General features: G+C 39.0%; 3 protein-coding genes and 1 pseudogene across 3 annotated transcripts; 3 read left to right on the top strand and 1 right to left on the bottom strand.

Moving 5' to 3' along the window:
• The first annotated feature begins 1,636 nt into the window (after nucleotides 1-1,636).
• LOC125899513 (olfactory receptor 2AG2-like) lies at nucleotides 1,637-2,563 on the top strand. Its single transcript, XM_049593906.1, has one exon. The coding sequence runs from the start codon at nucleotides 1,637-1,639 to the stop codon at nucleotides 2,561-2,563; it is 927 nt and encodes a 308-aa protein (XP_049449863.1).
• Nucleotides 2,564-10,677: 8,114 nt separating this feature from the next.
• LOC125899512 (olfactory receptor 11A1-like) lies at nucleotides 10,678-11,604 on the top strand. The gene has a single exon (XM_049593905.1). It carries the CDS (start codon nucleotides 10,678-10,680, stop codon nucleotides 11,602-11,604), a length of 927 nt encoding a protein of 308 aa, XP_049449862.1.
• Nucleotides 11,605-13,234: 1,630 nt separating this feature from the next.
• On the top strand, nucleotides 13,235-14,160 carry LOC125899511 (olfactory receptor 13C2-like; annotated as a pseudogene).
• A 6,223-nt stretch (nucleotides 14,161-20,383) lies between these two features.
• LOC125899510 (olfactory receptor 6N2-like) lies at nucleotides 20,384-21,310 on the bottom strand. The gene has a single exon (XM_049593903.1). It carries the CDS (start codon nucleotides 21,308-21,310, stop codon nucleotides 20,384-20,386), a length of 927 nt encoding a protein of 308 aa, XP_049449860.1.

Below are 21,310 nucleotides of genomic sequence, written 5' to 3'. Positions count from 1 at the left end.
AAAAAGTGTCCATGGTGCAGTTTACTGTGAGCAGTGCTGGTTATGTAGCCTGACAGCAGCAGGCAGGTAGCCTGGGAGGAGGTCACCACAATTGTAAATCAATGTTGTGTTTCTCTCGTGCGCTCTCTCTCTCTTTCTCTCTCACAGTCTCACTCTGTTTCTTTTCTTTTGACCTTTCTAAGATGACAGATGCTGAATATATACTCCCTATCTGATGCTGTGGCTGTTTGTGGTTGGCTGAGAGGGATGTGAACATCTTAGTTGCAGCTGTGTTAATCAGATCAGGTTGGGTTTCCATTACGTGTGCCAAACGTGCCAAACGGTGCCAAACGGTGCCAATCCCCTTTGATCTGACGTCAGATGTGACGGGACAGTCGATATAGAGATACATTTATGTGCTGATTGCAGATAGTTGCACTGAATAGTGGTTTTGGGTATTTATTGCATTATTAATGTGCTTGACATTCTGGAAACCTGCCTGTGAGATTTTGGTGAGGTGTGCGCACTGTCCACCGGTCAGCCAAACTTCCGATACACCAGCTACGCTCCCCCTGCGCTGACAGTAGACCTGGTCCTGGTTTCAGCTGGCGAGCTTTTAGTGCACCTTCAGTGAAGCCTTTTGGCACGAAACTGTCACTGCGCCAAGCTGCATCTGTCGACACCTCCCCCTGCTGCGCCGCCACACCCATCTCAGCGCACCTCGGTCTGCCAAACTACCAAACTGAGCACGCCTTGGATTGCGCTGCTCGAAACTAGCTCGACATGGGGTTTGCCACCCTGCGCCACGCCGGGAAACTAGAGGCCAAGGTCTCAGGAATCAGAACCTTTACAACGCTTTAAAATTTGCATCACCTGGCCTTTCCTAACGATGACTGTGAACAAGCCAGAGCCCTAACAAGACCTTGGTAAAAGTTGTCTGAGAGCTCAAATGTCTTGGGGTGTCCAAACCTTCTGCATGGTGTTCCTTTCCTTGTTTCACTCTAAAAATTGTACGAAATCAAAATAATACACTGATCTTGCTTAAAATGTTGAAAAGCATGTTTCATCTTTAACTTCATGTCTTTTGGAAATCACTTCATCTTCTACTTACTTAACAATTTACAGTAAAATAAATTTTGACAAGGGTGCCCAAACAAATAAAAAAGCACTCTGTGACACAGTATGAGGGAGACACCATTTGGTGAAGGAAATAAAGCCACTTTCCAAAATAATAAATTTTGAAAATAATTAAAATGCTCTACTTTTTTCTTTTCTTTATAGTGGCACAGAAAACACTGCATATGCACATTCTCCAGTAAAAAAGATGAACTATGGCTTCTGATTTCTGGGCTACAAAGTTTGACAAAGTTTGTCACGTGTTATTGTTTCCTTTGGTGAATGGTGTAATGAGATCTATGGAGGATGAAGCAGTCTGATAAAAACATGTCACAAACTCAGCCTGTGGAGTTTGGAGGTGAACACGTTCCACCTGCATTTTTTAATGAAGTCAGGTAACTGTGAATGAATAACACATTCAAATACAGGTTGATTGTTAAATGGATGTTCAGAGAGTGAATTCTTTACTTGTAGTTGTAGGTTCAGTATGTCTGTTATATTATCTGCCTGTTTAAGTGATTGTTAGTTTTTGACTATCTTAATGGATGAAGGATTAAATGTAACATATATAACTTTTGGTGGACACGTGGAAGTTCACAAATACAGATTCCTTTATTTTATGATCATGTTTATAGTATATATTTTAATAATCTGCAGTAATTCTACTATTGTGTATCTTATTGTGATTCACCGAAACCTCCATGAGCCTATGTACATTTTCATTGCAGCTTTGTTAATCAACTCTGTTCTTTTCAGCACTGCTATTTACCCAAAGTTTCTGATTGACTTTTTATCTGAAAAACAGATCATATCTTATTCAGCCTGTCTCCTCCAGTATTTTCTGTTTTATACTTTAGTTGGCGCAGAGTTCTTTCTGTTGTCAGCCATGGCCTATGACAGGTATGTGTCTATATGTAAACCTCTGCAATATCCAACTATAATGAGAAAAACAACTGTCTGGATCTTTCTGGCTTTAGCTTGGTTTGTTCCTGCTTGTCAGCTTGTGGTACACACAACAATGTGCTTTCATGAAAAGCTCTGTAGGTTTACATTCAAAGCAATTTTTTGCAATAACTCAATTTACAAACTTCAGTGTAGCACTTCAAGAGCACTGACTATATATGGTTTGTTCATGTTTCTAAATGGGTCATTTTTTCCAATGCTCTTTATACTTTCCACGTATGCACAAATTTTCAGAATAACCTATCGAAGTTGCAGAAAAGTCAGGAAAAAAGCTGCAGAGACCTGTTTACCTCACCTGTTGGTTTTGATCAACTTCTCCTTGCTGTGCACATATAATTTAATGACAGCTCGACTGGAATCTGAAATTCCAAAACTTGCAAATTTAATAATGACTTTACAGCTGGTTTTGTATCATCCACTTGTTAATCCAATCATATATGGACTAAAAATGAAAGAAATTTCAAAACACCTCAAGCAGTTGTTATGTCATAGGAAGATGAACTAATGTTATCAACACTGATTTCTTCTTCTGTTTAACAGTGCAGAGATGTGATTTCTCTGATCCTTGGAAAGTGTTTAACTTTAGGACTTGTTTTACTTAATAATGCACAGTAATGAGCACTGTAAGCTTCAACAATGAGATGACTGATGACATTTTCTGCAGTTACTCTGTTGCAGTAGTTTCATTCTCAATGTTTCATTACTGTCTTACTGCTCTGAATTTACTGTACAAATGCAGAACCCTATTTATTATATCCAGAATTAGTATTCTGGGTCTATTGATGAAGTATTTGATAAGTAGAACTAAGAGAAAGAATCACATTACACCTGCTGTTGCCTCTTTTCATTGTTTATAGATTGTTTTTAAAGAGGTCGCTTTCAACTTATATTGCTAACTTTTGATGCACTGCATGGGTTTTTACTTGTGTCATCCATGAACGTTAGAGTCCCTGTGAGCTGCGAGAGCCTCTGGATCAATCTGCCACAGGACATCCACTCAGCTGACTCTGTATTTTATTTTAAATCATTGCTGAAATCATACATTTATCCCACAGTAGACCCTGATTGTATTTAACTCTGCTCCCTTACTCCATTAGTTTTTATCTTGTCAGTTTTCACTGTTTTATTCATCTCATTGTTGTTGTTGTGTCTTATAACTTCATGACCGTTTTATTAACATGGCAATAAAGGATTTCAAATGTCGAAAACATTGTGGCGTTATTCTATATATTTTACAATGTAGTGCTCATAATGAACACTGTATACTGTAACGCCTGGTACACGGTCTGAACTTTACTGTAGAGGCATAAAGATATATTTTTCCCAGCAGTTATCTTGGCTATGTGCTACGTTTAAGATTGACATAACCTCCACAATAATAATGGTGCTCTGTCAGGGCTAGGACACCAGTAAGCACAAATGATTTAATATGTTGGTTGGAAGATTTTTTTTTGTTATTAGGATGACATAACATAGAGCAGTGGTTTTAACCTATTTTTGGGCCAGTGTCCCCCACCTCCTCCCATCAACTAAAATGTAGGCTAAATGTCTTCCCTGATTATTAATGTTGATCATTATTCTGTACTATATCATTATAAGACCATGTAATTGAATGTTAATGTTGGGAACACATAGTTGAAAGTATTAAAATGGCTATAAGAAATATTTATGATAGCTATTAATTATATAGAAAAATATGATTCAATTTACATGAACTCACCGTGTGGGACACCATAAAAAAGGAAAAATGATAGCCGTTTAATTAATTCAGTTTCATAAAGTACATTAAACTATCAATTTGAAGGATTTTGGAGTTTTTGACACAGCAGGGCTCCGCGATTCACTCACACTTGTGCCATATTAAACAGACAGCAAGTGTGATTCCAAAGGTTTTTATCACAATATGACAAAAATAAACACACAAAACTACAAACTAAATAAGCCTAACTACAGACTAAGACACTTTTAAGTGTTTTGTGTGTGTGTGTGTGTGTGTGTGTGTGGATCATCAATTACTCACTTAATGACAGCAAATCAACACACGTACATCAACAATATGACCACATGTAGATAAGACTCTTTTTTATGTCTCCGCACCAACAATAGCTGCAGTCAGAAGTATTATGTTTTCAGGTTGTCCACCCGTCCGCATATATGTCAGTCCCATCATTGCAAATGTTCAGCTCACGCTACAATAACGAAATTAAATTAACCTGACAGGACTGTACACTTACTTTGACTCGCGAAACTAAATATTATGACTGCTAAACCTACAAACCAATTAGAAACGGCGATGTAAAGCCACCGGCATACCTCTATGTATAATATTATATGTAATTTGGAAAGGTGGACACTCTACTAAATAACTGGGGGAGGGACACAGACATAAAGAAATAACAAACTGTACCTTTAATTAGAAGATAGATGAATAGACACACATGAAATACAATACACAATATTATCCTAACTAAACCCTATACTAAATAGCCTAAGATAACTATGCTAAGTCCCTATGCTAATCCTATGCTATGGTACCAGATGCCCAGGGGTTGGAGCTCATGCAGCGATGATGTCCAGGAAAGATGAAAGTCCCAGGTGTAGAGGGGGAGCAGGTGAAACTGAAGATGAGGGGGGGGTGTGACTGTCCGTCAAAGGAGCCGGCTACAGAGTTTGTAGTCCACGGTAAAGTGGTGCCACAAAGGCTAGCTAGCTTATCTCTAGCTAGCTAGTGACTCTCAGCCAGCGTTGATCTGCACACCAGGCAGGAACAGTCCCGAAACTCCTCTTCACATCTTCAACGACCAACGGATGGCAACAACGGCTTTCACCAGCAGACACGGCTCCACTCTCTCACTCACTCCAACGTGTCCAGACACTCACACAGGCATGCACACATCAAAGAGCTCGCGCGCAGATCAGAGAAGGCTGCAACTACACAAGCGCCGACAAAACTACAGCATCACTATTTAGACACACAACATGCGTTACAGACAAATATACATACAAATATATTTGGCATGAAAATAATAAACTAAATCAAAGTGAGAAGAAAGAGAAATCTAGCTGGGTGGGTGCAAGGTTATTTTCTATTCCTTATCTATTACTCAAACTGAGCTTAACTGAACTAATCTAAATGTGCTTCTGGACCATCGTAACAGCGAACATGATATCTCAGAACAGCTTGAGGGAATTTCTTCAAATTTGGCACAAATGTCCACATGGAGTCAACAATGAACTGAGTCATATTTTTGGTGGTCAAAAGTCAAAGTCACTGTGACCTCTGTGACTGTCTCATTTTCATGAATGCAATATCTCAAGAACACATTGAGGAAATTTCTTCAGACATGGAATTTTGCGGTGAAGATGCAGGAAAGGTTTTCTTCTGATGACTCTTCAATCAATCAATCAATCAATCAATCAATTTCATTTATAAAGCCCAATATCACAAATCACAATTTGCCTCGCAGGGCTTTACAGCATACGACATCCCTCTGTCCTTATGACCCTCGCAGTGGATAAGGAAAAACTCCCCAAAAAACCCTTTAACGGGGGAAAAAACATGGTAGAAACCTCAGGAAGAGCAACTGAGGAGGGATCCCTCTTCCAGGACGGACAGACGTGCAATAGATGTCGTACAGAACAGATCAACATAACAAATTAACAGTAATCCACATGACACAATGAGACAGAGAGAGAGACAGAGACAGAGAGAGATGCAGGACAGATGGTAATGAGAGTAGCTTACAACAACATTAATGAAAGTAATGATATTATAATAATATTATAATTATAATTCTGGTTATTGTGGTACAATATGTTGAAAGTATATAAAAATGTGTGATAGTATACATATGTGACAATAATCATGTGTACAATAACAGTCGAAGTATGACTAATGGTAACAGCAGCAGCAGGAGGCATCTGGCAGGACCACAGGAGAAGCACAACCACACATGTCACACTATGCAGGCACCGCTGTGATATGAGTTAATCTGAGAGACAGTGGAGCACAAAGGCTCCAGAGAAGAAGCCGAGTTAGTGACATCCAGAATGGCCGAGTTAGCAAGATGTGGTAACAGGACATGAGAGAGAGAGAGAGAGAGAGAGAGAGAGAGAGAGAGAGAGAGAGAGAAGGGGCCCGGTGTATTATAGGGGGGTCCTCCGGCAGACTAGGCCTAAGTCAGCCTGACTAGGGGCTGGTACAAGGCAAGCCTGAGCCAGCCCTAACTATAAGCTTTATCAAAGAGGAAAGTCTTAAGTCTAGTCTTAAATGTGGAGATGGTGTCTGCCTCCCGGACCGTAACAGGAAGATGATTCCACAGGAGAGGAGCCTGATAGCTGAAGGCTCTGGCTCCTGATCTACTTTTGGAGACTTTAGGGAACACAAGTAACCCTGCATTTTCAGAGCGCAGTGTTCTGGTGGGATAATAAGGCACTATGAGCTTTCTAAGATATGACGGAGCCTGACCATTTAGAGCTTTATAAGTTAACAGTAGGATTTTAAATTTAGTTCTGGATTTTACAGGGAGCCAGTACAGAGAAGCTAAAACAGGAGAGATATGATCTCGTTTCTTAGCTCCTGTTAGTACACGTGCTGCTGCATTCTGAATTAGCTGGAGAGTTTTTAAAGACTTACTAGAGCTACCTGATAATAGAGAATTACAGTAATCCAACCTAGAGGTAACAGAAGCGTGGACCAATTTTTGGGCCAGGCCTAATTTTCGCAATATATTACACAGATGAAAAAATGCAGTCCATGATGTAAAATATTACTCCGAGGTTTCTTACGGAAGTGCTAGAGGCCAGAGCAATGCCATCTGGAGAAACTATGTCATCAGATAAAGAGTATCTGAGTTGTTTCGGGACAAGAACAATAACTTCAGTTTTGTCTGAATTTAACATCAGGAAACTGCTGCTCATCCAGGTTTTAAAGGCAGTTATGAAGTTTAGTTAATTGATTACTTTCTTCTGGCTTCACTGATAAATACAACTGTGTATCATCCGCATAACAATGGAAATTTACAGAGTGATTTCTAATGATGTTACCTAAGGGAAGCATATATAGAGTAACTAGGATTGGTCCGAGCACAGAACGTTGTGGAACTCCAAAACAAACTTTAGTACGTAAGGATGATTCATCACGAATGTGAACAAACTGAGAACGATCGGATAAATAAGATTTAAACCAGCTTAGCGCAGAACCTTTTTGGCCAATTAAGTGTTCAGTCTCTGTAGCAGAATTTCATGGTCAATTGTGTCAAATGCTGCACTAAAATCTAATAAAACAAGTACAGAGACAAGTCCTTTGTCTGAAGCAATCAGAAGATCATTTGTAATTTTAACTAGTGCTGTCTCAGTGCTATGATGCACTCTAAATCCTGACTGAAATTCCTCAAATAAATTATTATCATGGAGAAAATCACACAGCTGGTCTGTGACTACTTTCTCAAGGATCTTTGAAAGAAAGGGCAGATTAGATATTGGTCTATAGTTGGATAAAACCTCTGGATCCAGGTTGGGCTTTTTTTTTTTTTTTTTTTTTAAGGAGAGGTTTAATTACAGCTACCTTAAAAGATTGTGGTACATAGCCTGCTAATTAGGACATATTGATCATGTCTAACAAGTGAGTGTTAAAAGTCCATGAAGGTCATATTTGTACAGGTATGGCTGCACAGTAAATCAGTGCACCACCACTCCAGAGCCTGGTAATCTTCCTGCAGGTCTTTTGCAGTCAAACAGTGGTTTTGATTTGCCTTTCTAACAATCCTACGAGCAACTCTTTCAGAAAGTTGTCTTGGTATTCCAGACTTCAACTTGACCTCCACAGTTCCTGTTTAATGCCACTTTTTAATGACATTACAAAATGAGGACACAGCTCCTTGAAAACACTTTGCTATCTTCTTATAGTCTTCTCCTGCTTTGTGGGCATCAGTTATTAGTTTTCAGAGTGCTAGGGAGCTGTTTAGAGGAGCCCATGGCTGCTGATTATTGGGCCAAGGTCTCAGGAATCAGAGTATTTACAAAGCTTTGAAATTTGCATTACCTGGCCTTTCCTAACGATGACTGTGAACAAGCCAGAGCCCTAACAAGACCCTGGTAAAAATTGTCTGAGAGCTCAAATGTCACTCCAAAATTATACAAAGCAAAAAAAAAAAAAATACATTGATCTTGCTTAAAATGTTGAAAAGCATGTTTCATTTTTAACTTTATGTCTTTTGGAGATCACTTCATCTTCTACTTAACTATTTACAGTAAAATAAATTTTGACCAGGGGGGCCCAAACAAATAAAAAAGCACCATGTGACACAATATGAGGGAGACACGACTTGGTGAAGGAAACAGAGTCACTCTCCTACTACTGCTCTTTCCCACCTCCGTCCTTCCTACCTGCGCATGTCGGAAAGAGGGAGAAGAGAAGACGTGGAGTGGGTTTTACACACATCACACCAATCAAATGAGCCCCTCTCCTCGCCCTCGCCGCACGAAGGCATAATGAGCGTTTACTCAATTCGCTATGGCAGAAGAGAGCAGCAGCGTCAGACGGCCAAACTTCTCCCAGGAGGAAACTGATGTTTTGGTCTGGGAGGTCGAAGCTCGCAGTGTCCGAATATAGGGAACTGTGAGCAGACCTGCACGGGCTGATAAGATAAGATAAGATAAGATAAGATAAGATAAGATACACCTTTATTGATCCCATAATTGAGAAATTCCAGTGTTCTAGCAGTCAAGGAGAAAGAGTCAGATTAAAGATTTCAAAATTAAACGTAAAAAACTTAAATAACTAGGCATGCAAATAAGTACAAAAATACAAGAGACGGTGATAAATAACAATAATAATAATAATAATAATAATAATAATAATAATAATAATAATAATGAAAATAATAGGAAGTGGATAATAATGAGCAGCAGTGAATGAAAATGAGCAGTGGATAAAGGGAGCATATCTAGTACAAGTCATTGTATGTGCAGAACAGCAGACAGCTGTGGTGTCAATAAAGTGTCAAAAAAGTGTCCATGGTGCAGTCTACTGTGAGCAGTGCTGGTTATGTAGCCTGACAGCAGCAGGCAGGTAGCCTGGGAGGAGGTCACCACAATTGTAAATCAAAGTTGCGTTTCTCTCGTGCGCTCTCTCTCTTTCTCTCTCGCAGTCTCACTCTGTTTCTTTTCTTTTGACTTTTCTAAGATGACAGGTGCTGAATATATACTCCCTATCTGATGCTGTGGCTGTTTGTGGTTGGCTGAGAGGGATGTGAACATCTTAGTTGCAGCTGTGTTAATCAGATCAGGTTGGGTTTCCATTACGCGTGCCAAACGTGCCAAACGGTGCCAATCCCCTTTAATCTGACATCAGATGTGACGGGACAGTCGATACAGAGATACATTTATGTGCTGATTGCAGATAGTTGCACTGAATAGTGGTTTTGGGTATTTATTGCATTATTAATGTGCTTGACATTCTGGAAACCTGCCTGTGAGATTTTGGTGAGGTGTGCGCACTGTGCACCGGTCAGCCAAACTTCCGCTACACCAGCTACGCTCCCCCTGCGCTGACAGTAGACCTGGTTTCAGCTGGCGAGCTTTTAGTGCACCTTCAGTGAAGCCTTTTGGCACGAAACTGTCACTGCGCCAAGCTGCATCTGTCGACACCTCCCCCTGCTGCGCCGCCACACCCATCTCAGCGCACCTCGGTCTGCCAAACTACCAAACTGAGCGCGCCTTGGATTGCGCTGCTCGAAACTAGCTCGACATGGGGTTCGCCACCCTGCGCCACGCCGGGAAACTAGAGGCCAAGGTCTCAGGAATCAGAACCTTTACAACGCTTTAAAATTTGCATCACCTGGCCTTTCCTAACGATGACTGTGAACAAGCCAGAGCCCTAACAAGACCTTGGTAAAAGTTGTCTGAGAGCTCAAATGTCTTGGGGTGTCCAAACCTTCTGCATGGTGTTCCTTTCCTTGTTTCACTCTAAAAATTGTACGAAATCAAAATAATACACTGATCTTGCTTAAATGTTGAAAAGCATGTTTCATCTTTAACTTCATGTCTTTTGGAGATCACTTCATCTTCTACTTAACAATTTACAGTAAAATAAATTTTGACCAGGGGTGCACAAACAAATAAAAAAGCGCTCTGTGACACAGTATGAGGGAGACACCATTTGGTGAATGAAATAAAGTCACTTTCCAAAACAATAAATTTTGAAAATAATTAAAATGCTCTACTTTTTTCTTTTCTTTATAGTGGCACAGAAAACATTGCATATGCACATTCTCCAGTAAAAAAGGTGAACTATGGCTTCTGATTTCTGGGCTACAGAGTTTGAAAAAAATTTGTCACGTGTTATTGTTTCCTTTGGTGAATGGTGTAATGAGATCTATGGAGGATGAAGCAGTCTGATAAAAACATGTCACAAACTCAGCCTGTGGAGTTTGGAGGTGAACACGTCCCACCTGCATTTTTTAATGAAGTCAGGTAACTGTGAATGAATAACACATTCAAATACAGGTTGATTGTTAAATGGATGTTCAGAGAGTGAATTCTTTACTCAGTTGTAGGTTCAATATGTCTGTTATATTATCTGCCTGTTTAAGTGATTGTTAATTTTAGACTATCTTAATGGATGAAGGATTAAATGTAACATATATAACTTTAGGTGGACATGTGGAAGTTCACAAATACAGATTCCTTTATTTTATGATCATGTTTATAGTATATATTTTAATAATCTGCAGTAATTCTACTATTGTGTATCTTATTGTGATTCAGCGAAACCTCCATGAGCCTATGTACATTTTCATTGCAGCTTTGTTAATCAACTCTGTTCTTTTCAGCACTGCTATTTACCCAAAGCTTCTGATTGACTTTTTATCTGAAAAACAGATCATATCTTATTCAGCCTGTCTCCTCCAGTATTTTCTGTTTTATACTTTAGGCGGTGCAGAGTTCTTTCTGTTGTCAGCCATGGCCTATGACAGGTATGTGTCTATATGTAAACCTCTGCAATATCCAACTATAATGAGAAAAACAACTGTCTGTATCTTTCTGGCTTTAGCTTGGTTTGTTCCTGCTTGTCAGCTTGTGGCACACACAACAATGTGCTTTCATGAAAAGCTCTGTAGGTTTACTTTAAAAGCAATTTTTTGCAATAACTCAATTTACAAACTTCAGTGTAGCACTTCAAGAACACTGACAATATTGGGTTTGGTAATTTTACTCAATGTGTCATTTTTTCCAATGCTCTTTATACTTTCCACATATGCACAAATTTTCAGAATAACCTATCGAAGTTGCAGAAAAGTCAGGAAAAAAGCTGCAGAGACCTGTTTACCTCACCTGTTGGTTTTGATCAACTTTTCCTTGCTGTGCACATATAATGTAATTATAGCTCGACTGGAATCTGATATTACAAAACTTGCAAATTTAATGATGACTTTACAGCTGGTTTTGTATCATCCACTTGTTAATCCAATCATATATGGACTAAAAATGAAAGAAATTTCAAAACATCTCAAGCAGTTGTTATGTCATAGGAAGATGAACTAATGTTTTCAACACTGATTTCTTCTTCTGTTTAACAGTGCAGAGATGTGATTTCTCTGATCCTTGGAAAGTGTTTAACTTTAGGACTTGTTTTACTAAATAATGCACAGTAATGAGCACTGTAAGCTTCAACAATGAGATGACTGATGACATTTTCTGCAGTTACTCTGTTGCAGTAGTTTCATTCTCAATGTTTCATTACTGTCTTACTGCTTTGAATTTACTGTACAAATGCAGAACCCTATTTATTATATCCATTATTAATATTCTGATGAAGTTTATAGAACTAGAACTAAGAGATAGAATCACATTACACCTGCTTTTGCCTCTTTACACTGTTTATGTTGTGTTTAAAAGTGATTTTATTTGAAATAAGATTGCTAACTTTTGATGCACTGCATGGGTTTTTACTTGTGTCATCCATGAATGTTAGAGTCCCTATGAGCTGTGAGAGCCTCTGGATCAATCTGCCACAGGACATCCACTCAGCTGACTCTGTATTTTATTTTAAATCATTGCTGAAATCATACATTTATCCCACAGTAGACCCTGATTGTATTTAACTCTGCTCCCTTACTCCATTAGTTTTTATCTTGTCAGTTTTCACTGTTTTATTCATCTCATTGTTGTTGTTGTGTCTTATAACTTCATGACCATTTTATTAACATGGCAATAAAGGATTTCAAATGTCGAAAACACTGTGGCGTTATTCTATATATTTTACAATGTAGTGCCCACAATGAACACTGTATACTGTAACGCCTGGTACACGGTCTGAACTTCACTGTGGAGGAATAGAATATATTTTTCCCAGCAGTTATCTTGGCTATGTGCTATGTTTAAGATTGACATAACCTCCACAATAATAATGGTGCTCTGTCAGAGCTAGGACACCAGTAAGCACAAATGATTTAATATGTTGGTTGGAAGATTTTTTTTTTTTTATTATTTTTAGGATGACATAACGTAGAACAGTGGTTTTAACCTATTTTTGGGCCAGTGTCCCCCTATTCATGATCATTGATCATTGATTACATTGATCTTGCTTAAAATGTTGAAAAGCATGTTTCATTTTTACATTCATGTCTTTTGGAGATCACTTCATCTTCTACTTAACTATTTACAGTAAAATAAATTTTGACCAGGGGTGCCCAAACAAATAAGAAAGCACTCTGTGACACAATATGAAGGAGACACCACTTGGTGAATGAAATATAGTCACTCTCATGCTGCACTGTCTTTTTTTTCTTTCTTTATAATGGCACAGAACATTACATATGTGCATTACTCAGTAAAAAAGGAGAAATATGGCTTCTGATTTCTGGGCTACAGAGTTTGACAAAGTTTGTCACGTGTTATTGTTTCCTTTGGTGAATGGTGTAATGAGATCTATGGAGGATGAAGCAGTCTGATAAAAACATGTCACAAACTCAGCCTGTGGAGTTTGGAGGTGAACACGCCCCACCTGCATTTTTTAATGAAGTCAGGTAACTGTGAATGAATAACACATTCAAATACAGGTTGATTGTTAAATGGATGTTCAGAGAGTGAATTCTTTACTTGTAGTTGTAGGTTCAATATGTCTGTTATATTATCTGCCTGTTTAAGTGATTGTTAATTTTAGACTATCTTAATGGATGAAGGATTAAATGTAACATATATAACTTTAGGTGGACATGTGGAAGTTCACAAATACAGATTCCTTTATTTTATGATCATGTTTATAGTATATATTTTAATAATCTGCAGTAATTCTACTATTGTGTATCTTATTGTGATTCACCGAACCTCCATGAGCCTATGTACATTTTCATTGCAGCTTTGTTAATCAACTCTGTTCTTTTCAGCACTGCTATTTACCCAAAGTTTCTGATTGACTTTTTATCTGAAAAACAGATCATATCTTATTCAGCCTGTCTCCTCCAGTATTTTCTGTTTTATACTTTAGGCGGTGCAGAGTTTTCACTGTTGTCAGCCATGGCCTATGACAGGTATGTGTCTATATGTAAACCTCTGCAATATCCAACTATAATGAGAAAAACAACTGTCTGTATCTTTCTGGCTTTAGCTTGGTTTGTTCCTGCTTGTCAGATTATGGCACTGACAATAATGTCCTTTAACGAAAAGCTCTGTAGGTTTACTTTAAAAGCACTTTTTTGCAGTAACTCAATTTACAAACTTCAGTGTAGCACATCAAGAGCACTGACTATATTGGGTTTGGTCATGTTTCTAAATGTTTCATTTTTTCCGATGCTCTTTATACTTTCCACATATGCACAAATATTCAGAATAACCTATCGAAGTTGCAGAAAAGTCAGGAAAAAAGCTGCAGAGACCTGTTTACCTCACCTGTTGGTTTTGATCAACTTTTCCTTGTTGTGCACATATAATGTAATTATAGCTCGACTGGAATCTGATATTACAAAACTTGCAAATTTAATAATGACTTTACAGCTGGTTTTGTATCATCCACTTGTTAATCCAATCATATATGGACTAAAAATGAAAGAAATTTCAAAACACCTCAAGCAGTTGTTATGTCATAGGAAGATGAACTAATGTTTTCAACACTGATTTCTTCTTCTGTTTAACAGTGCAGAGATGTGATTTCTCTGATCCTTGGAAAGTGTTTAACTTTAGGACTTGTTTTACTTAATAATGCACAGTAATGAGCACTGTAAGCTTCAACAATGAGATGACTGATGACATTTTCTGCAGTTACTCTGTTGCAGTAGTTTCATTCTCAATGTTTCATTACTGTCTTACTGCTTTGAATTTACTGTACAAATGCAGAACCCTATTTATTATATCCAGTATTAGTATTCTGGGTCTATTGATGAAGTTTATAGAACTAGAACTAAGAGAAAGATTCACATTACACCTGCTTTTGCCTCTTTACACTGTTTATGTTGTGTTTAAAAGTGATTTTATTTGATATTAGATTGCTGACTCTTGATGCACTGCATGGGTTTTTACTTGTGTCATCCATGAACGTTAGAGTCCCTATGAGCTGTGAGAGCCTCTGGATCAATCTGCCACAGGACATCCACTCAGTTGACTTTGTATTTTATTTTAAATAATTTCTGAAATCATACATTTATCCCACAGTAGACCCTGATTGTATTTAACTCTGCTCCCTTACTCCATTAGTTTTTATCTTGTCAGTTTTCACTGTTTTATTCATCTCGTTGTTGTTGTGTCTTATAACTTCAAGACCATTTTATTAACATGGCAATAAAGGATTTCAAATGTTGAAAACACTGTGGTGTTATTTTATATATTACAATGTAGTGCTCATAATGAACACTGTATACTGTTATCTTGGCTATGTGCTACATTTAAGATTGATATAGCCTCCTAACCTGGTGCTCTGTCAGAGTGAGGACACCAGAAAGCACAAATTATTTAATATGTTGGTTGTAGCATTTTATTTTTTTTTTGTCAGGATTAAATATTGTAGTGTAGTGGTTTTAACATATTTTTGGGCCAGCGCAAGTACTTACAAGTATGGCTCCAAAAGTGTTCATTCACAATATGACAAACATAAACACACAAATCTACAAACTCAATAAACCTAACTACAGACTAATCATCATCATCATCATCATCATCATCATCGGCATCGCAGTCACGTAAGACCATAGATTTCTTGTGCCTGGGAGTTAGGTTTGGACACAGCGTCTTCTGTGGCTGTGAAGGCCAATCCGGGAGTGGCAGACCCGGCCACAGATGTCACAATTGTAGGCCGGATTCTGTGATGTTGAAGACGTGACGGATGAATTACTGCATTCTCAAATTTCTTTTTGTTTCTTGTTGTTGAGACAAGGCTGTTTCATGGGTCTGCAGTCCGGTGCGGAGTGCCTGCTGCCATAGACGATGGTCTGTAGCGGCATCTTCCCCCGGTGGCAGGATTGATGTTGAAGGATTTGAGGTCCTTTTTGCAGACAACCTTATACCGAAGCACAGGGGGGCCAATTGGCCTTTTGCCAGATGTTAGCTCTGCGTACAGTATGTCTTTTGGCATGCGACCAACGTGCATCTGGCGGACATGGCCCAGCCAGCAGAGACGTCTTTGCCTCAGAAGAGAGAACATTGTTGGGAGCTGTGCCCTCTCTAGGACCGCTGTATCTGTGATCCTGTCCTGCCACGTGATGCCCAGTATGCGTCTCAGGCAGTGCAGATGGAAAGAATTTAACCTCCACTCTTGGTGCGAGTATGTGGTCCACGCTTCGCTGCCATACAGGAGTGTGCTGCTGACATAGGCACTGTACACCTGTATCTTTGTATGGATGGAGAGTTTGTTATTGTCCCATACTCTAGATGTAAGTTTCCCAAAAATAGAGGCTGCTTTTCCGATCCGGCTGCTGACTTCTGCATCAAGAGACAAGTTGTTGGTAATGGTATACCCAAGGTAGATAAAGCTGCTCACAGCTTCCAGTGTATAACTGTTAATGGTGATGGAAGGGGGGGTTTCAGTGTCTTGTCCCATAGTCTTGGTTTTCTTCAAGCTAATGGTTACTTTGAAGTTCTGACATGCGTGACTGAACTGGTCAGTGAGGACCTGCAGGTGTTTCTGGGAGTGTGCTGCCACTGCTGCATCATCAGCAAACAGCATTTCCCAAATGATGAGTGATCTGACCTTCGTTTTTGCTTTCAGTCGGGAGAGGTTGAAAAGTTTGCTGTCTGTCCTAGTGTGTAGGTAGACTCCTTCAGTTGACGTTCCGAAGGCTTGGTGCAGGAGGAGGGAAAAGAATATCCTAAACAGAGTGGGCGCTAGCATGCAGGAAGGACCGAAGAGTGCTGAGGAGTTTTGGAGGGCAGCCTATCCGTTTGACCAGTTGGAAGAGGCCGCTCCTGCTCACAAGATCGAATGCCTTGGTCAACTCATTGAAGGCCATGTAGAGTGGTTTTCACTGTTCTCTGCACTTCTCCTGCAGCTGTCTCAGGGAGAAGATCATGTCAGGGTAGATTCTCTCCGCCAGGACCTGGAGTCTACCCAGTAAAACTCTAGCAAAGAGCTTGCCAGTGATGCTGAGTAGGGAGATGCCATGGTAGTTGTTACAATCGCCCCTGTCTCCCTTATTTTTGTACAGGGTAATGATGTTTGCATCTCTCATGTCCTGTGGGACAGAGCCTTCCTACCAGCACAGGCAGAGGAGCCTGTGGAGTCTGTGCAGTAGAGCAGGCTTTCCGCACTTGAGGACTTACTCCATCACTGTCTGGTGCTTTTCTGCTGGCCAAGCTGTCGATTGCTTTACCTAACTCCTCAGTAGTTGGTTCCATGTTGAGCTCTTCCATTACAGGGAAACGCCCTACATGCCTGAGTGCTGCATCAGAGACAATGTTATCCCTGGTGTAAAGCACCGAGTAGTGTTCCACCCAGCGGTCAAGTTGTTTGGAGCAGTCGGAGATGGTTTCTCCCGAGGCTGTTTTCAGTGGGGCAGTTGAGGATTGGAGCCAATTCTGTTAAATTGGCGTCAAACCAGTCATTTGGCCTTCCCAGCTTCTTGCCAAAAACTGACAGGGCTGTGCTCTGGATGGTGTAGTAGTGTCTATATACAGACTCTACATTCAGTGAACGTAGTCTGTAGGCAAACACCGGAGATCTTGCCTCCGGAAGAAGAGCGGAAGAGCCCTGGTTTCCGGTGCTAGGCTGTTTGTAGTCCGCGTGATATTGATCAATCACATTTGAGCCGGCTGCAGTTGTTGCCAGGTTAAATGCTCCATGCGGTGAACTGATGAGGCGGAACATAATTGGCGTCACTGCAAACTCTGAATCCATCGCAATGGTTCAGCATATTTACTTATATATAAACGGAAGTCGGAAACGGAAATTCGCCTCCTCAAACTGGAATGCCAAAAAATCAGGGGTCTGCCCCCAGAGGCTTTATCGCCGTATGCTGGAAGTCAGATGCTGAATACAGCCGATGGGTTCCAAGAATGCAGACTAAGACACTTAACAGTGTGTTGCTCTCACTGAATGACAGCAAATCAACACGTACATTGATAACAGTTAAACAATCTTGCTCAGCCTGTACAGTTGTACCAATTCTGTACGCAGTTGTTACGTTACCAGTCCATGAATGTTGGGAAGAGGTTTTTTGTTATGCTACTTGTTAGTTGGCACTCCTGTCTGATGTGGATGAGCAAAGATGGAAAGACTTGTGGTTCCCGATGCAGTCTCTGCAGTGCTGCATTCCACTGTTGCAGGTCAGAGGAATCTGTTCACTCTTTGTCCTAACAGCGTTAGCAGTTCATCTTCACATGTAATATTCTTATATCGGCGTGACTGTCACAAACCATAATTTCCCCTCTGGAACAAAAAAGTATTTTTGATTCTGATTCTGATAGATCTCGGCTATTCTTACATAACATCCATCCATCCATCCATCCATCAATCTTTCTTGGTGAAAACATCACTTACAACTTTTTTACTCGAATACATGCAACTACTACATTTCTCATAGCAACGTCTAAACTATTGAACCAATACACAAATGAAAGAGAAATCACAAGAATAAACAATAATATTACAAATGAAAGTTTATTTCATGAAATCTTATCAATCTTATCTTTAGGACATGATTTGCATGGGAAACAGGGTACACAGCGCCTACCTTGCCTACCCAAATGGCATGTCACTGCTGAGAGTGCGTAAAAGTAGTAACTTTAGATGGTCCTGAGTAACAAATTAATATCCAACCAGGATTTTGATTCTGGCAGACAGTAAATCTTTGCTGTTTAATATATGCTTTGATGCGACTGAAATAATTTTGGAAACGAAGCAGCATGTCTTGCTCTGTCAGAGGGGGGAGATGGAGAAAACTCAGGGTTTGTTGAAGAAAACCTGTTGGCGGGTGGGTTGGATTATCAGTTACTGCAGTAATTTACCCAGAGTTTCAATTACATCTCTTTCTGAAACACAAAACCCAGAGTTTTTCAGGATAGGAGTTTTCACCAAACACTGATCCTGAAACACAGTTCACATGTTTCTGCCATCTTCTTGTAGTTTCTGATGTAAGCCATTTTGTTTTGAAGGTCAATCATCCATGGACTGGTAACATAACAATTGGGCACAGCATTGGCAACATGTGAAGATGAACTGCTAACGCTGTTAGGACAAAGCATGAACAGATTCCTCTAACCTGCAAAGCTGTAATACAGCACTACTGAGACTGCATCGGAATCACAATCCTTTCCATCTTTGCTCATCCACAATAGACAGAATCGCCGAATAACAAATAGCATAACAAAAAACCTCTCATTCATGGACTGGTAACATAACAACTGGGCACAGCAATGGTACAATTGTGCAAGCTAAGCAAGATTATTCAACTGTTGTCAATGTACGTGTTGATTTGTTGTCATTGAATGAGTTATTGATGCTCTACACACACTCTCTCTATCTCACACACACACACACACACACACACACAAACTGTTAAGTGTCTTAGTCTGTAGTTAGGTTGTAGTTTTGTGTATTTATTTTTGTCATATTGTGAATAAATACTTTTGGAATCATACTTGCTATCTGTTTAACATTGCAGAAGTGTGAGTGAATCCCTGCTGTGTCAAGAACTCCAAAATCCTTCAAACTGATAGGTTTTTGTACTTTATGAAACTTAATTAATTAAATGGCTATCATTTTTCCTGGACATAGTGCCACAGAAGGTGAGTTATTGTAAATTAAATCATATTGTCAGACATAATTAATAGTTTTTATTTATTATTATTTATTTTATTTTTTTTAGCCATTTTAATACTTTCAACTATGTGTTCCCAACATTAGCATTCAATTACATGCTCTTATAATGATATAGTACAGAATAATAATCAACATTAATAATCAGGGAAGACATTTAGCCTACATTTTAGTTGATGGGAGGAGGTGAGGGACCTGGATCATGAATAGGAGGACACTGGCCCAAAAAATAGGTTAAAACCACTGCTCTACATTATGTCATCCTAAAAAAAAAATGAAAGAAAAGAAAATCCTACAGCCAGCATATTAAATAATTTGTGCTCTCTGGTGTCCTAGCTCTGACAGAGCACCATTATTATTGTGGAGGTTATGTCAGTCTTAAACGTAACACATAGCCAAGATAACTGCTGGGAAAAATATATTCTTTTCCTCCACAGTGAAGTTCAGACTGTGTACCATGCGTTACAGTATACAGTGTTCATTGTGGGCACTACATTGTAAAATATATAAAATAATGCCTCAATGTTTTCGACATTTGAAATCCTTTATTGTCATGTTAATCAAATGGTCATGAAGTTATAAGACACATCAACAACAATGAGATGAACAAAACAGTGAAAACTGACAAGATAAAAACTAATGGAGTAAGGGAGCAGAGTTAAATACAATCAGGGTCTACTGTGGGATAAATGTATGATTTCAAAAATGAAATTTCTAGAAACCCATGCAGTGCATCAAAAGTTAGCAATATAAATTTAACGTAACCTCTTTAAAAACAATCTATAAACAAAAAGTAGGTTTTTAGTTCTAGTATTTATATACTGCAGCAATAGACCCAGAATACTAGTAATGGATGTGATAAATAGGGTTCTGCATTTGTACAGTAAATTCAAAGCAGTAAGACAGTAATGAAACAGCTACAACAGAAAAATGTCATCAGTTATCACATTGTTTAACCTGACAGTGCTCATTACTGTGTATTATTAAGTAAAACAAGTCCTAAAGTTAAACACTTTCCAAGGATCAGAGAAATCACATCTCTGCACTGTTAAACAGAAGAAGAAATCAGTGTTGATAACATTAGTTCATCTTCCTATGACATAACAACAGCTTGAGGTGTTTTGAAATTTCTTTCATTTTCAGTCCATATATGATTGGATTAACAAGTGGATGATACAAAACCAGCTGTAAAGTCATTATTAAATTTGCAAGTTTTGTAATATCAGATTCCAGTCGAGCTATAATTACATTAAATGCGCACAGCAAGGAAAAGTTGATCAAAACCAACAGGTGAGGTAAACAGGTCTCTGCAGCTTTTTTCCTGACTTTTCTGCAACTTCGATAGGTTATTCTGAATATTTGTGCATATGTGGAAAGTATAAAGAGCATCGGAAAAAATGAAACGTTGAGCAAAATTACCAAACCCAATACAGTCAGTGCTCTTGAAGTGCTGCAGTGAAGATGGTAAATTGAGTTACTGCAAAAAATTGCTTTTAAAGTAAACCTACAGAGCTTTTCGTTAAAGGACAATATTGTCGTTGCCATAAGCTGACAAGCAGGAACAAACCAAGCTAAAGCCAGAAAGATCCAGACAGTTGTTTTTCTCATTATAGTTGGATATTGCAGAGGTTTACATATAGACACATACCTGTCATAGGCCATGGCTGACAACAGTAAGAACTCTGCACCGCCTAAAGTATAAAACAAAAAATACTGGAAGAGACAGGCTGAATAAGATATGATCTGTTTTTCAGATAAAAAGTCAATCAGAAACTTTGGGTAAAGAGCAGTGCTGAAAAGAACAGAGTTGATTAACAAAGCTGCAATGAAAATGTACATAGGCTCATGGAGGTTTCGGTGAATCACAATAAGATACACAATAGTAGAATTACTGCAGATTACTAAAATATATACTATAAACATGATCATAAAATAAAGGAATCTGTATTTGTGAACTTCCACATGTCCACCTAAAGTTATATATGTTACATTTAATCCTTCATCCAT

The sequence above is a fragment of the Epinephelus fuscoguttatus genome, linkage group LG13 (genome assembly GCF_011397635.1).
Source record: "Epinephelus fuscoguttatus linkage group LG13, E.fuscoguttatus.final_Chr_v1".
In the NCBI taxonomy this organism is placed as follows: Eukaryota; Metazoa; Chordata; class Actinopteri; order Perciformes; family Serranidae; genus Epinephelus; species Epinephelus fuscoguttatus.
This window is presented reverse-complemented; position numbering and strand designations above follow the sequence as displayed.

Excerpts from the sequence above, each read along its gene's own strand:
- LOC125899510 (XM_049593903.1), bottom strand. The coding sequence starts at position 21,310 with ATGGATGAAGGATTAAATGTAACATATATAACTTTAGGTGGACATGTG.
- LOC125899513 (XM_049593906.1), top strand. The coding sequence starts at position 1,637 with ATGGATGAAGGATTAAATGTAACATATATAACTTTTGGTGGACACGTG.
- LOC125899512 (XM_049593905.1), top strand. The coding sequence starts at position 10,678 with ATGGATGAAGGATTAAATGTAACATATATAACTTTAGGTGGACATGTG.